The 17,585-nt window shown below is 37.0% G+C and overlaps 1 protein-coding gene across 3 annotated transcripts in view; it reads right to left on the bottom strand.

Annotated features, from left to right (window-relative positions):
* Nucleotides 1–17,585, bottom strand: part of syt1a (synaptotagmin Ia) — a 219,143-nt gene that overhangs the window by 49,653 nt on the left and 151,905 nt on the right. For all 3 annotated transcript variants that reach the window (XM_024284355.2, XM_024284339.2, XM_024284347.2), the window contains one exon: nt 14,905–15,108. In XM_024284355.2, coding sequence (XP_024140123.1) covers nt 14,905–15,079 — 175 coding nt within the window. In that variant the 5' untranslated portion in view covers nt 15,080–15,108. The remainder of the gene's footprint in view (nt 1–14,904; nt 15,109–17,585) is intronic.

Raw genomic sequence — 17,585 nt, 5'->3', positions numbered from 1 at the left:
TGAAATTAGATTTTCAAAAATCATAAGCTTAAAAATTCCAACTTCAACCTCGTTTGGACTTGTCCGTGAAAATATCTTAGAATTAAACCGATCCTTAACCTGAAAAAGGTTGGGGAGCATTGTTCTAGTCTAAACAGAATAAAAAGGGAAAAAAAGGAATTATTCGAATAAAAACAAACAAAAAAGTATATTTACTTGAAAAATTCATTAAAGACAAACAGATCAGTTTAAATAAAACATGGACTTTGAAAATGGGTAGAATATCATGTTAGTAAAGATTAAATTTAACTCCAAATAAAAAAATAAAATAACTAAATCAATAAAATGAATAACTTACCATATAACTCATTTTTTACTCATATTTATATCTGTTAATATCCAAAATTTAAAATGTCATCATCTATAGTGCACATTGTACTTCTTTTTGTTTTTCAGTTAACATGCGAAACATTTCTAAAGAATACTAATAAATGATTTAAGCCTCCAAAAAAATAAAAAATCTGCAGATGATTGAAGGAATGTAAATTGGGGAAACATTCCTTACATTTTAACATTTTCAAACCTTCAATAAACTGACAAAAACACATGAATAAGAGGGTTTCTGTTCAGAGGTTAATACCAGTTATTAAATTGTCCTCCTGAAGTGTTTCTCAGTGAAAGAACCTCAAAGGTCGTCTACTGCATGCCAGTCCAAAACCCAAAGAAACAACTTATTTATACTTCATATTAACAATGTAAAACTGTTATAAACGTAAAAAAAATACCTGCCAACGTTCTGTCAAAGAAAATCTTTGAAGGGATGCATTTTCTGAAAGTGTTGAAATGAGGATTTGAAAGGTTAAAAAACCTGTTTCTGCCATCAATCTTTCAGAGAACAGTTAATTAACCCCCTAATTCAATTTGGGGTTACACTTCTGAACGTAAAATGAAAGTAGCCTCTGCTGAGTGACAGTGCTTTATTAGCAACAGCTCAGAAACACAATAGTGGTGTCTGACATTTAAACGCTCAAATTGTCCCGGATTTCCTGAATCTTTTCATAAAAGGATGTCTGTTTTCTTTGTACCAGTAATGGCCAATTCTGATTTAGTTTGGCTCAAAGAGGTGAGTCAACTGTAAAGTCTAACATCTGTTTGTTTCTTTCTTTTATTTACTCGTCACCAATTACTTTGAATGTTTCATCTTATTACTTATCTGACATTTCATGAGTCGGTTTGCATTGTTATGCAGTTTGCATTGTTAATTTTAAGCAGTTTGAAGATATTTCCCACACTTTGGACAACTTGCTCTCTCTGTAAAGCTAATCAACTGTAGAGGAAATATCCTGTTTTTGAGTCGTTGTCTAACTTCCAACCTCAACAGTCATGTTTTAACTGAGTTTAACTAATTGATTTTACTTTATTAAAAAGTTGGCCAACAAGTATTAGTCAGATGGGCTTTAGTAGTGCTGGGCGATATGAAAAAAAAAGTATATCACAATGTAAATTATTTTATATAACAATAACGATAGATATCACGAGATACATTTGTTTCAAAAATCAAAGATATTTAAACTGATGTTTTATATAATTTAACAACAAATCCTGAAAATGTCCTCCACAGTTTTTCCATCCTCAAAGTTCTGCAACACTTTACGTTCTAAGCGTCACATTTTAATGGATGTCGCAAAACCAGCGTCAGTTCAAATCAAAGAACCTAAAGCAGCTCTACGTCACAAAACCAAAAGACTGAATTTTTTCTAGAATAATCTCTTTTTAATCTGTCTTTATTTTCACTTTCATACATTTTTTGTGCACACACTGACAAGGCAACACATGCACAGTTATCTCGGGCTATTTAATGACATATTTGTCGTAATAATTGATCAAATTAGGATAGAAACGATATAAACGATAGAAGAAAAATGGAGCATTAGACACTTTTCTATCACCCACATAACATGTATCGTCATATCACCCAGCGCTAGTCTGTAGTTTATGTATTTTCTTTATGCACATTGCTTAAAGTAACACCTCTTTGTCTTCTGAATTAGACATTAAGATCGCTGCTGTTCATTGGCATTATCTTGATCACTTGTGTAAACATTTCCTGGACATTCAAGATGAGATCGGCTGTTAAGCACTTGTTTTTCAATTACTACCTTTGTTCAAAATGAACGTCTCACATAACTTCCAGAAAATATTACATAATATATTTAATAATCAGGTGACAAATAAGGATTTTTTTGTAAGGATTTAAGTCAAATGTGAATTGAAAATGTTATTGTCAATTTTATGTCCACATTTATTGTTCTTTGAAGTGAGGTTTGATGTACTCTGCAATTTAGTTTTAATTAGAGCCTTGTTTATTTGTATGTTATTGCAAAGACACATCAATTTTTATTGATAATATCCTTTTACTGTTGCAAAGGATCTTAAATTAATATATAGAGTTTTAAAGTGTTCTAAAAAAGGTTTTGGAGGAAACAACAAGATATATTTGTTTACAAAGTAGTGATATTTATTTCAATTATTATTGCTATATTTGCAATAATTACTGTAGTAATAACAATAAAAAAATATTCTTATTGAAGAAATAATTTTGTAATATACAAAAACTGTCATCAGCTTTTATCAAAGTCCAACAAAAATTGTCATCAAACTCATAAACTACTAAAAACAACAACAAAACAGATCCAGTCTCTCTGGGGGCTTCACTGACTAGTATTCAGCTGAGGTTTCTTCGCGAAGGTCCGAGTGCAGGAGAGAGAAGGGAGACAAATCAATTCTCTGTTGACAAAATCAATAAGCGCTGTCCTCCGAGGAAAAACAGAGAGTGATGCTCTGAAATAACTTTAGGATCTACAGCTCCGGCCTGGCCTTGGAGCCATGTGGTAATGGAGGTGACACTCCGTCGGCCTCGTTTACAATGAACTACCTGAAACTGAAGCGCATCCTTGAGGAGCGCCACACCTCACACAGAGTGAACTGATGATCACCATGTTCAGAGGAGAGCATTTCTTTGTCTCACATGGAAGAAACAGAGGATTTAAATATAAAATTATTTTTAGTGTGACGCTTCTAGATTAGAAATTCATTTCTCAAGACTAAAAAACAAACAAACTTGTATTTACTGTAATTTGTAGCATGTACTAATGCAACACAAAGAAAATGAAAACATTAGTAATACTTTGTATTGATGGTAGAACGTTAACTTTATGCTGGGTGGGTGGAGAAACGCTGTTAAAAATGATTGAAGTAAGGGTGTGTATTGGCAAGGGTCAGGCGATACGATATGTATCACGATACGTGTCTCACACTACAATACACGATGTATCCCAAGACTGTACCAGGACAATTTTTCACTTTTTTTTAAGATTATGAGTTAGAAAAAAAACCTCTACCTGAATATTAATACATTTTTCATTGTAATAAATCATTATTTAATACAGTATTTAGACAGTATTTAGAACTACAACTGTATCTCATACACAAGTTACTTTTACCCAAGCAGACTCATGTTCATCTTTTGGTACATTAAGATTTTTTTTCTTTTTAAACGGTACTGTCAACATTAAAGTTAAAAAAAAGTAAAATGCTGAAGGATGTTCATAGTTAACTCAATATCATCATGTCAAGATTTTAAATCGATACAAGTATCGCCAAATGAAATATCGCGATAAATCGGAAAATCGATTTTTCCCTACACCCCTAGATTGGAGTTGTGCTTTTTATTCCCTCTATTTAATTTAAACTCTAGTTTGGAAAGTAATTGAGATGAGTGCGGTAAGTTACAAATTATAACTATAGTCGCCTAAAATTTTGCTTTTTGGATCAAACGGTCCAAAACGCTCCAAAATGTGACAAGTAGAACTTTCTGTCAAACCTCAAACCAGAACTGATAGAAAAGATCTTTATTAAAAAGTAGAAAGCCTGCTTTGAAAATGACATCATAACCATAGCAGAATTTGTCCCAAATCTTCGCCCGTCTCTTCGGGTCTGACTGAACCAATTTTAAACCATCTGTTATTTTCTGGAATGTATGCTTTGACCCCTTTTTTATTACTCCACTCAGATTGCAAATCATCTCGGTCAACTTTTATCTCAAATTTAAATTCTTTGTTTATTAGTTTTTTAATATACACAATATATGAATCGACAAAAAAAAAAACTTCAACTTTAGGGTATTTGCTTTTTATTACATAAGAGAAGTGAATGATGGACACATTTTTATTACTAAGATATACAACCACACACATGCAGTCTGTTTTAAACAGAATGTGTTCTGACATGCAATACAAACTCAATCCACCTTGTCATTCTTTCTTTTTGTTGATCAACTATTTGATGTGTCTGAACGATACAGAGTTCACTAGCTGGTAAAAGAAGTTCATGTTATCAAGTAGACCAGAGTTACAATCAAACTAAGCTTTGTATAAAAAGCAAAAGAAGACTAGATTAAACAGCCTAACACTTTCAGATTTTGACAGATATAACACGTCAGACCCACTTTAGAGAAGAATTATTCATAATCCTGATACTTTTTAGCATATAGAACAACTCGCTGTTCCGGTTCTGGAGATAGACACCATCTCTGCCTTTAGGGGTGGCCTAAAAGTTTTTGATAAAACATGGAACTCAGTTCGGTTTTTAAGATAAACCAGACATTTCTTCCTTTGCTTTCTTTCTCATCCCTAAATATGTCATTTTAAAATCTCCAAACCTGTCACTCTTTTGTCTTAAAACAGATGTTCCTGTGTTTCCTCTTTCCCCTTTTCTCTGATCCTAATGAGTCACAGCAGATGGTCGCTCGTACCAAAGCTGGTTCTGCTTGAGTTTTCTTTCTAAAAATCCACCTTTTCTTCTCTACAGTGGCTCACTTGGAAGCCCAGAACTGCTCTGTAAGATCTTTAAATGAATCAGTTGGTCACCTGTTTAATACATACATACATTTGAATACAGTGGTGTCTTGCTATATCGCAGTCCGACTTTTGAAGTTTAACTGTTTCAAGGACGCTTTTAAATGTCATTTTCCTGTTTAAATGGCTGTAGACATGTATCAATCTCCTCTGTGCCGTAACTCCTGTAACAGAATGCATTAAGTTTGCCGAATTCACATTCATCTTCGATCTTTGTTTTCATTCTATATTACATTTCTATGACACTTTGGACTTCGGAGCGAAAATATGTTCATGTATGAGAAAAGAAGACTACTTTTTGGATGTACACAAGTTTTACCTCGTTTTATTAGAAATTATTTGTGTATTTCAAACAATTGTTCTTTTACAGTGTTTCTTTGCTTTAATAGTGGTTCTCCTTTCACAGCTTTGTTGTTCTGAGGATTTTTTCATTGTAATTTGGCATGTTTCTTATGTGTTCTTGGCCCTGATGAGTGGTTGACCTTGTCAATCCCTCTGTGCAGTGTCACTTGTACAGAACGGGTTTCACTTGCCAAATTTACATAAATCTTTGATTGCGAGCAGCTCTTCCTTTTCATTCTGTTATACTGGATTAATTTTCTATAAAGTTTTGAACTTTGAGTGCATAGAATAGTTTGTAAAGCAATAAAATGCTTGTAATCCTTTGCGGATGAATTTCATGTTTCAATTTTTTAAAAAGGCTGTGAAATTCAAAGGTTAGTGGGAAGTGTGCTTCCCAGAGAGAAGGCGTTTGTTGCAAACTGTTGAGAATTGTAACAACTAAAGTGATGGTTCTTGTCTCTATTATCTTAAAACACAGAGGACAAAAAAAAGAGCAACAATGAAAGTTTTTACTGCCAGGAGGAGACAGGCTTTTAAGTGAACTATTAAAGATGTGACAGATTTCAGGCAGGCATCCCGCCGTGAAAAGCAATCACATCTCTTTGGAAGCTATGGAATAACTAATGGAGGCGTTCATTAGTGGAAATCAGAATAAATATAATGAAAAATTGCTTTCATGAGTGCTATGTCCCTCTGCAGTGTGCCTGGCATTTCATCAATGCTCGACAGACCTGACGGAATGCTATTTAAGCAGTGATGGAGGAAATGCATGCAATACTCGGTTTGTATCTTTTATCGCCTGCACGTCTTCCAATGAAAGGCACTTCTGTGTTCCTTAATTAAAGGAACCCAAATCCTAGAAAGTAATAAAAGCATTCCCTAATTAACTACATTATGCGAGTGTCCGTTCTCAGGAGGAAACCGTAAGAAAGTGGAAGATGAACAGTCGGCAGCCCGCACACTTATCTCCCGTTCCGCCATGCAGTACCGAGGAAAATAGAGTTCCTCTAATAGCTAGGCTGAGCACGCCGACTTCCATGTTTACTGTTCCTGGGGGCTGCAGCCTCTTCAGCAACCAGCAAAGCTGAAAATGGAATGATGCCACACGCCACACACTATCATTTCATCGCGGTTTTCCTTTTTTAATCCCGTTTTATTTTGGATCATTTGGCAACTAACATAAACAGACAGTTACGTCAGAAGAATGCTTATGTCCCGCAGCAGTCTTGAACTGCAAGGACAATATTGCCTTTGAAATTTGACATTCTTGCTCCATATAGAGCAAAGATTTTGCCTCTGCCACATACTGAAAAACTTACCACAATATGAACGCAACTAATGGCCAATAAAAATGAATTTTGTAGTTAAAGACGCCGCCCAAAAATGATGATATCAAAGTGGGGAAAACCATGAAGAAAAAGTAAAGGGTTCACAAAAAAGTTTCAACATCCACTAAGCATGTCAGGGATATCCAAAGAAAGTTGTACAATTATGGGATGGCCTCAGCACCTTCAACTTGTAGATAATTATGAAATTTTCCCACAATTTTGGAAAAAAAACAAACTTGTTTGAGTGATCCTCTAGGTTAAGTCTACAACGTCAACTGGCATTTTGTTGACGTTTGAAGAGGCCGCCATCTCGAGTTTTCCATCAACTTAGAAACTTCCACCTCCCAACTCTTCAAATGTGATTGAAAAGATACTTGGGAAAAAAAATTGTAAAGTTTCTAAGCGTAATCGTACAAAGCCACAAAAGTAGCATTTCTCTGTTGCTTGCCTATTTTTAACCAAAAAAATAGTGAAATTTTAATACCTGAATCTTGGCTCAAGCTGAACAAAACAATATGACTTATGAACACATTAGGAATATGGGCGTGGCTAGCAAAAATATGTTGCCAAGGAAAAAAAAAAAAAAAAAAAAAACTTTTGACCAATTCTTCTAAAAATTACATGAATCTCTTCATCACCCCCAGGCGACTAAAATATGAAATGGTTGCTATGGAAATAAAACCAACAGAAAAGCAGCCATTTTAAAAAAAAGTTTATTTTATGTATTTGCCCCATGAGGCTGTAATCAGGCCGGCAGGTGCGGTCGGGGGAGGGGAGAGCTGCTCAAACAGTGAAGGCAGGTCGGGGGCGGGGGTGGGTATCGCCCGTTGGCCATACAACGTCGCTTTCAGCTTTATTTTTACTTTTTTTTAACCACAAAGTCAGCACAAGCAACCTCAGTTCATTCAAGGTATTTTTGCCCTTCAGTAGCCGGGTCAGGTTCCGGGACCCCGCGACCCCGAAAGGGAAAGAGCGGTCAAGAAAATGAATGAATGAAAAATTATTTCACTAAAATATTTTTTTTGGTGCAAAACAAGGAGTAATGTAATTTTTGAGTATTATTTCCATTTTAAACTTAAAAAACTTTTTTTTTTTGATTAACCGAAATTAATTCAGCTGAAAATATTACCATCAAAGCACGGTGGCGCAGTGGTTAGCGCTCTCGCCTCACAGCGAGAAGGCCCCGGTTCGACTCCCGGCTGGGACCTTTCTGTGTGGAGTTTGCATGTTCTCCCCGTGCATGCGTGGGTTTTCACCGGGGACTCCGGCTTCCTCCCACCGTCCAAAAACATGACTCATAGGTTAATTGGTGACTCTGAATTGCCCCTAGGTGTGAATGTGAGAGTGAATGGGTGTGTGATTGAGGCCCTGCGACAGACTGGCGACCTGTCCAAGGTGTACCCCGCCTTCGCCCAACAGTAGCCGGGATAGGCTCCGGCACCCCCGCGACCCCGAAAGGGTCAAAGCGGTCAAGAAGATGGATGGATGGATGGGTTTTCAATCACAAACCTGCCAGTGGAAGGTGAGGAATTTGATTTGCTTAAGAGCTCAAAGCCAGACAGTTTTGACTGTGATGTAACAGTGGTGGGTTTGGTTTCCCACAGATAAGCTTCCTAAACCTCCTTCTTGAGCGGTTGTGAGAAGTGACAAAGTATAGGTTTAAATAAAGTAAATGTCAAGTTTCGCTCGCTGACATTTTGGGTCTTTGAGATGTGCCGCAGGTGTTCCGCAGCAGAGTACAGTCACAGTAAGAAGAGGAGGAAAAACTCATTCAGTACAGGACAACTGCTCTATTCTACTGTAGAAGAGGCTTTGTAACAGTGACTGACATCGTTAATGGGAAAAGGGGGAAGTTTGTATTCAACTCTTTTTGGTTTTTAATTAGAATTAGGACTGATGGAGAGTCCACATGTACAAAAGTTGAACTGAAGGACATACAGAGGAAGTTCGGAGAATTACTTCATAGAAATAGTTGCACAAAATAGTTTGTTTGCATGATAGGATAGTAAAATGTAAAGTTTTCGTGAACTAAAACCTAACAAGTCATGGACAATATTTTATATGTTCTTCCATGGCAACCAAAGCTCAAATTTATTTTAAATAAAAATACATTTTAAAGGACCAATACCATGCAATATCAACATATTGAGATTTTAAGTGTATTGTTTATTACTTATTCCTTGATCAGCAAAACACTTTCATTTTAAATGCACAATGCAGTATATTTTCCAATTGTTTCCCACCTCCAATAAATGTCGGGTCTAACAGGTTCGTACTCCGTTAAGACAGACGAAGAGTGCATTTAGTGTTGTGAACCAGTTTAGCGATGGCCAAGGCTACTAAATGCAGATATTTGGTAGGCCTATGAACATCCATCTTTGCAAAAGATCAGATGTTGTTTGTAGGGATGGGTGATATATCAGTGCCAGTATCGGTACTAGCCAATATTTGCAAAATTTGAGTTTATCGGTATTGGATTGATATCGACAGATATTGTTCTGTTTTTAGATGCACTTTATTTCTGACATAGATACTTGTTCCTCATAGATTTTTTGGCACTGGGAGGCTTCTGTTTATAGTCATAGTCAGTAATTGTTCTGACTGTTTTCATGTATATTCTATACTTCAGAGGGATACATGTTGTTCCCAATAGATCCCTGGCAGCTGATGATTTACAGTTACATCTAATAGTCAGTAAATCGTCTGAAGGATTTCAAATATATTTTCAAAATTTAAAGTGATGCTTCTTCCCTACGAGATCCCTTACTGTATGTTAAAAGGTCAAGTATTATGAGATTGTACCGTAAAAGAAAAGTTGTTAATTTCTTATGAAGAAACAAGCAAATCTAAACAACTAAATATCAGCACCGGCAAAAAAATTAGCCTCAGTTGCAGGGGAAATATTGGTTGATTTTTCAATGCCTTCATTTCTCAATGAAAGGCCATACAAATATCAGCAATTGTTAAGCAGCTCATACTTCTATCCTCTGAAGATCACTCATAAACCAGAATGATTCTGTAAATTTGCTGCTGCTGCCATTCAGTGGCTACAAGGTTATGATGAGACAAAAGAAAAGGTCATTATGGGAAACATTTGCCTTTAAAATGGATGTGTGAGAAAAGCTTATGTTGTTTTAAAACAGTCTAGAAGGATTTTTTGTGAAAAAACCCAATGGCGTCCCATTAACATCTGTTTTGATCATTAAAAAGAACTCTTGGTAAATGCAGAACACTTTACACAGGAGGCAAAACATTTCATGTTGGATGCATTTGCAAAGAGCTGCATGTGTATCTATAGAGTGTTGTGCTGCATCTGGCTTAAATCCACTTCCAGCACGCACTAATCCAGTGTGACAGGACCCTGTTGGTCAATTAACCTTGACATTATATCTTGTTATGCCTACAAGAGCAGCGCAGCGCCCGTGGCCTTTCCCACTTGCATTGTTTAAGCCGCCGATACGATTGTAGCTGACGGAGTCATCCAGCAATCTGTGACAGCAGCTCTGACCTGAGGATCATCATCATGGTTCTACTGACTGTTTACCTTTAGACCAGACTAAAAATTACTGTTTTTGGCACACTTAGTCAACAATGGATTTAAATGAGTTTATTTTAGCAGAATAAATGAATTCTAGTAAGTATTTGGAATGACTGTGTTCTATTTTTGCAGTTGATAAGCAACGTTATTCAATTAAATAATATTTTTGTATCAATTTGTCTGAAAAAAAATTGTGTAGGATAAATTTAAGAGATTTTCTTTCAAAATAAAATAAACGGCTTTCCAATGGCTTATTGTTGACGCTTTCTTGTTGTCCCCATCATTAGTTTGATTTTCAAAATAATGGTTGTTTTTTGCTTTTTATCTTTGAGAAAAACAGTTTTTCTTTTTTTCTATTTTCTTTTGTTTATCAATAATTTAATAATTGTTGTTGTTTTTGCTGTTTTTTTTTCTTAAACTTAAAACTTACTACAAAAAATATTTTGAAAAACACAAAAATATCTCTAAAAACATTTTTTTAAACTTACCTCAATTAGCTTCCATAATAATTTGTGGCACATGACAATAATTAGACTATATACAAACAAATTTGTTAATTTTACAAAAAATGTTTTAAAAAATCTGATAAAGTAACTTAAATTTCAAATAAATCTAACATGATTTTTTCTTTTTAATAGCCTTGGATCAGCCAACACGAGAAGGTCGATTTATCGTCCTGATCAAAGACGTGATGACAGAAACCAGCAGAGAGAAGAGCCCAGCTTCATGCATCGCCCTCCAAAGCCTGTGGAGCCTAAACTGGGTTATAAACCTGAAGGAAGGTCTTCTGCTGCGGAGGGCGGCGCCCAGCGCGCAGCTTCTGCTCACAGTTTCTTGTTAAATTCGCTGCTTGACTTTGTCCAGACAATATCGATATTCTGCAGAGTAAACAGGTCTTTGAGCATTCATCATCCGCATGGCAGCACCGAGGAGCAAAGTCATTGCTTCTGATTGAATAGATGATGTGGGAGGAAACCACAGCACAGAAAGATACTCTGTCATGATAAACAGTGATTCTGACCAAAGGGAACATTCTCTGGTATATCTGAGCCCCAAACTGATAGTAGACATTTCCTGAGCTTGAACTTATTTAATGAAGACAGAATGTCAAAAAAAGGAATCTAGGAAATCACATTTTTTAAAGAATATATTGGAGAAAGTACAAAACCAAAAATGTATCTTAATACTTTTGTAATGTAACTGGTTATCAATTAGAGGTCAAATGTTTCCTGTAGGTCTTCAGTCATTTAGCTTCCATTTTGGTCCATTCCTCCATGTAGATCTTCTTTAAAGCTGTGATGTTTTGGGGCTTTAAGTGGACCACACAGGCTTACTTCCAGAGACCGGCTGGACTACTACATTTTTTTTTATATAGCCACTCTCTTCAATCTCCAGGGATTGCATTTGGAATCGTTGTCTTTCTGGAAGATCCAGACACATTTCATTATCAAAACTTGCTGATGAAAGGAAGTCTTAGCCCAAAATCTCACCATACGTCTCCATTCATCCTTTCCTTAATTTGGATCAGTCGTACTGTCCCAAACCATGTTTCCAACCTCAAGGTGTTTAAGGAGTTTTATTTTGATCTCATCTGACCACATGACAATCACCCAATTGTCCTTCAAATCATCTGGTGAATTTAGGACTGGTTCTGGACTTGTCCTGGCTTAAGACAGAGAAGCTTTGGAGAACTGAAGGATTTGAATCAATGACAACAGTTAGTTCCTTCCCAGCTTAAAAGTATAACGGACAAAATTGTTGCTTGTTTTTAGGTGCAAATGCTTATTTCCTGCACCAATACACATATAAATCATTTAAAATTAAACTTTTTTTTAATGCTTTCACTGTGGAAGTATCAGACTTATTCAAGCTTTTCAAGTGGGATGATTTGCAGCATCTGTGACTGACAATTTGTTTGCCTAAATTTATAGCTTAAAAAATTCTTAAATATAGCATAAAATGATCTAAATTCAATCTTTAAAAGTACTTTTACTTAAAATTGCTGATGCGAAAAACTATTTTTTGATTATGTCAATTTAACATAATTGTGCAAAAATTGTGAAGACAAAAAAGGAAAGATTATGGACGTTTGCCTCCTTACATTCATCTTGTTTAATGAAATAATTAAATGCATTAAATTTAATGTTAATGTTATTGTTGTATACGTCCCATATGGGTAAAACTGGCTCAGGGCCAGGGGGGAGAATACAAAAGGGAACGATAACAAAAACTGTATACCAATAAGAATAAAAGGAACAACGTTTTTTAAATAAAGGGAATCGTTTGTCCTGAAATGAGAGAACAAAAAAAAATAGCTCAAATAACTAGTGTGCTGCTTCAAACAAAAAGACAAACCAAAGGGAGTTGAAACCTTGGCCAAAAATAAAATAAGTCAGGGAGACTGCTGACCCAACCATGTCGACCGTCTGAGTCAGCAGCTCCCTGCTAAACCAAAATCTACCTAAAGAAAAGAAACAAAGTCTGCAAATCCAGACACCAAGGTCCAACCCAAAACTAAAATAACAAACCCTTCAGTGTAAGACTGCTGAAGAGGAAAAGAACAAAACACACCAACACAACTCAGAATAAACCTAAATGCTACACAGCCTGCTGCTTTGCTCTGCCTGCCTTGGTGAGGCACGTTGGCCACACCTGCCAGGTGAGCAGAGGGACTGGATGGAAAAAGATCCAGCAGCATCAGTAGGACATGACAGTAAAAAGTTATCTAGTTGTAATGCAAGTGAGTGAAATTTGTTCTCCGCATTTGACTCATCCCCTGGGGGAGAGGTGAGCTGCAGACACAGCCGCACTCTGGAACCATTTGGTGGTTTAACCCCCCAATCCAACCCCTTAATGCCGAGTATCAAGCAGGGAGGACCTGGGTCCCATTTTTAGAGTCTTTGGTATGACTCGGCCGGGATTTGGCCTCAGGATGGACACTCTATCACAGGCTACTGATCTTTTTCATTTATTTATTGAATACATAAATAAACAAATGAGAGAAATTAACTTTTTTAGTGGCAAAAACAATGTTTGAAGCTCATAATCAGAATCTGAATCCGTTTCATTTCTATCCTCAGAGAAAAAAGAAAAAACTATTTCCAGGTAGGTTTGAGGAATATTTATATTTAGTACGGCGCTGGAAGCAAAAACTGTTGGTTGAACAAGCGTATCCTAATCTGTAATGGCAGAAAGACAACCATATTCCCACATCCTTGACCACGAGAATTTCTCCAGGCAAATGCAAGTGAACTGTAAGAAATCTGGAGTCATTCTGACAACAAACAGATCTACAAAAAAAAGATCAAAGCTGCTGCTCATACGATTTCTTTATAGACTTTAACTGATTACAGTTGACCAGACCCAACGAGGAAGCAAAGAGTAAAATGAAAAGTTAATTTTGTTCAACACCACAACTGACACCGAATCATGACTGTGCGTCACTGAGTAAAGTTCATGCATTATGACTGTTGCATGGTATTTGAGTCACTGAATGATTTGATTTAATTTGTTGGGCTTCTATTATTTCAGTTTAGAAGACGTTGGTTTGTGAGTGTCTTTCTTTCTTTATTTTGTTGTAAGAAAAATGTTGGACATTATCTGTTTAAGTAAGATGTTATTTCTGTTAAAAATGTAGTGATTTGATTACTAACTGGGTCGACCTGGCGAAGAGAAGGAGCGACCTTCTATAAAATGACCCCTTATTTTTAGGTGTGTTTTCCCAGGATGTAACTATGTGACATAAAGCATATAAAAGAAGAGAAAAACTACTGGTGTGGACAGCAGCTTTGTATACCTTACAAGTAGTATAAAAACAGAGAAAACCATGAAATTCAGTCCTAATATTTATATTAGTACTTTAAATCCCTTTAGCTCAGTTTGCCAGGAGTTACGAATTACAGATGAACAGATAGATAAAATAAAAGTTCCTACAAGACTTTCATGGAGTTATTTATTAGGCCATTTGTTAATTTAAAACTATGTATCTGAAAATTTCTGAATAAGGTGGTTGTACTGATGTTTTATGCTGTGTCAACGAAGTGACAAGAAAATATGCATAGAAATCAGAAGAACAAGTTGCTTTTTTTTAAAAAACAAAATGTATATTTTGACCGCTTTGACCCTTTCGGGGTCGCGGGGGTGCCAGAGCCTAACCCGGCTACTGATGGGCGAAGGTGGGGTTCACCCTGGACAGGTCGCCAGGCTGTCGCAGGGCCTCAATCACACACACACACACATTCACTCTCACATTCACACCTAGGGGCAATTTAGAGTCACCAATTAACCTATGAAGCATGTTTTTGGACGGTGGGAGGAAGCCGGAGTCCCCGGAGAAAACCCACGCATGCACGGGGAGAACATGCAAACTCCACACAGAAAGGTCCCAAATCCCCCAGTCGGGATTCTAACCGGGGCTGACCACTGTTCCACCGTCCAGCCAGCCTTTGATACCTGGAGTTTGATCCCCTACTTTAGACACATCACATCAGGGGTTGCCACAACCAATCGGCTTTCACTGATCCACACATTTGGTTTGGCAGAGAGTTTTACACCAAATGCCCTTCCTGACACAACCCTGTATTAAGGATCATTTCTTATTATCACAAAAGCGATAATTTTATGCAATTACACGCCAACATTGGTTCTTCTTCCACATGATCCAACAATCTCTCAGTTAGTTAAAAGTCCAAAATAATCATAACCGTTCAATTGTACTTGACACATATGCAAACTATCAACAAATAAAACTAAGTATGGTGAACCTGATTGTTTACGGATAAATCTTTTCAGACATACTCACGTGGAATTTTGTTGAGCTCATTCATGAACTTGTTCTTAACCTTTGAAAAGGCTTCGTCCTTCTCGCCGGCGCCTGGGCCGGCTATACTGGTGGTGTTGGTGCCAGCCACGGAGGAGGACGCGGTGGTGGGCGCCGGGGCCGCCGCTGCCAGTGCTTCCCTTCGACTCTCATTCATCGCGGCGTTGCTGGACAGCCAGGCGGATGCTGGACGGGAGGAGAGAAAGACGGAGGAAGCAGTCAGGGGAAGATATTCTTTTCCTTCATATCTTTTTTTTTGCAGGGCGAGCGGGGGGTTGCTGTGACAGATGCATGTCAGAGGCAGTCTGCTCGCCTCGTCAGATGACAGAGTTGACGCAGACCGTGTGAGCAGCTGCCGGCTCAGCCTGAGTAAACATCAGCTGGGGTCCAGGATGAATTGGCCAGCTCTCAGAATACAGAACGAAGCAACTCGCTCATTGCTCAAACTCCAGATTAACATCACTGAACAGTAATAAAATCATTATTTATTCCCCTCACAGAGGCTTCAGTCTCCATTCGGCTCACGCTCAGGTTGAAACTGTGTACTTTTATGGGCTAAAAATTGTGCTGCAGGGACGAGGGAGGAAGTGCACCACAGAGCTCTTTGTACACAGCAGGTGTGTTTGCCTAGTGTGCAGCTCTTTTGTGACGGCACAAAGGAGACAACACTTCTCTCATGTTAACTGCTGCTGTTAGTGTGCGAGCGCTCATGCATTTCTTCATCGCTGCTCTGCACCACTGAAGCCTCATCCTCAGACTTGTTAGTCATCGCCACACTTAATATTAGAGGCCAGCTCCACCTGAAATGTCCACATCATCTCCGATCATCAGCACCTGTTTTTGTCATTAAGAACCACACGAGTCTCGTTAAAACCTCAACACGTCGCGCACGAAGAAGGAAGCGCCGTCCTTATTTTTAACCAAAGAAAACATTTGAAGTGACGCAGTTTTAGATATTTCATTGTGTCAAAGCACTGTGGGGAATATTCTGACGACAGTTACAGAGAACAGCAACACCATAACAATTTCCCTGCACAGGAACTATTGTGTATTCTTGTTGTGCAAAAATACTGCAGAAAGGTTGCGAAGACTCCCATGCATTGAATGTATATGAGAACTGGACTGAGTGACCCTCCCCCCTGGCGTTTCAAACAAGATGTACTCCTATCCTATAGACTTCTATAGAGAAATAAACAGCGTTTACTCATCATCACGTCATTCTATTTGTCAGAAAAAACATTCTTGCTCTGATGCTTTTTTTAAACATGTTTCTTATTATCCTTTTTTTTATTGCATTTTTTCTGCGATTTGTTTAAGTTAAAAACTGGCCAATCAGAGGCCTCAATCACAGTATGTGGTCTCACATTGAACGTTCAAAACATTAATTTAAAAGTGGCTCCAACATGGCCGTGTCACAAAAAATGGTGACTGAATTGATTTGATTTGGTTGGCTCATTTTCTATGTGTGGCGTCACACTCACTCGGTCCAGTTTTCATATACAATCGATGGTCCTATTGTATTCGGATTAATCATTTTTCTTCTTATTTTACAAAGTTTGGCAACCAATACATTTCCTAAAGTTCAGCCCATTGTTGGTTTTCAACAAGAAGATAACCCAAAGGGAACATTATTAGAACATTCTACCACACTGTATGGTCACGTCTTTGCAAAAATTCAAATTGTTTCCACACATTGGACTGTAATGACGGTTGATCATTTTTAGCTGCTTTTACGTGTTTTAAATTATAGTAAAATAAACCTACCATGTCTCAATCCAAATAGTATTTTGAAATATTAGTTATGATCGGTTTATTACCTTTAGAGGCACAGGTCAATTGGATATCATTTGATCATCGACTTGTCTCAGAAAGAATCTGTTTAGAAATCGATTTATCATTACAACCCTAACTACTACGGGGCTATAACAAAATAAGTTAGGAAATATCCTACAATCAAAATAACAGTATTAAAAAAAAGATCCAGTTTAATCTACAGGAGAAACCGACTGTACCATACTAAAGAAGTAAATCTAAATATTAAATTGAACATTGGAATTCTGAAGTGATGTCTGTGTGTTTGCAGAAGGCTGAGATCAAAACCCACTTTATGATGCTTGTGACCATCAAGGCTGCACTGCAGGCTTATGTGATCAGTGGAGCTTCAAAGGCTCAGGAGAATCTGGGGAGTTTCTGAATGAAGAAATGTAACCTGAAGATGTTTTACACCAACTGGAAAACTTAAAATCTGTAGGATTTTTTCTTATTTTTGGTCTTATTTTAGGAATTCTTGACCAGACTTTTTTGTAAAGTGTTTCTCAGATGTATGACATGTATTCAGATAGTTTCTACAGATTTAGATGATGATTTATGTAGAGTAACCGTGGCAACTAAGGGAATTTTGAAGGAGTTGCAAATGTTTCAAAGCGCTGAGAAAAAACAAGAAATCTTTGATAGTTTCACTGTGAAAAGTGAGGAAAAAAGCTGATAAAATGATCAAACCCTAAGATGTAACTGATATCCCATTTATCACATTATTTAAGTGATCATGTTGACATAATAGTTTAATCTTTAATCAGATTTGACCTTTAATCTGATCATGGCAGTTATCTAATTTGTTCTTGCATTTATACCTATTTATCTGATTTGTTTTTATTCTTTATGTT

The sequence above is a fragment of the Oryzias melastigma genome, linkage group LG23 (assembly GCF_002922805.2).
Source record: "Oryzias melastigma strain HK-1 linkage group LG23, ASM292280v2, whole genome shotgun sequence".
NCBI classification, from domain to species: Eukaryota; Metazoa; Chordata; class Actinopteri; order Beloniformes; family Adrianichthyidae; genus Oryzias; species Oryzias melastigma.
Note: the sequence above shows the minus strand (reverse complement) of the source record. Positions and strands in the feature narration are given on the sequence as shown.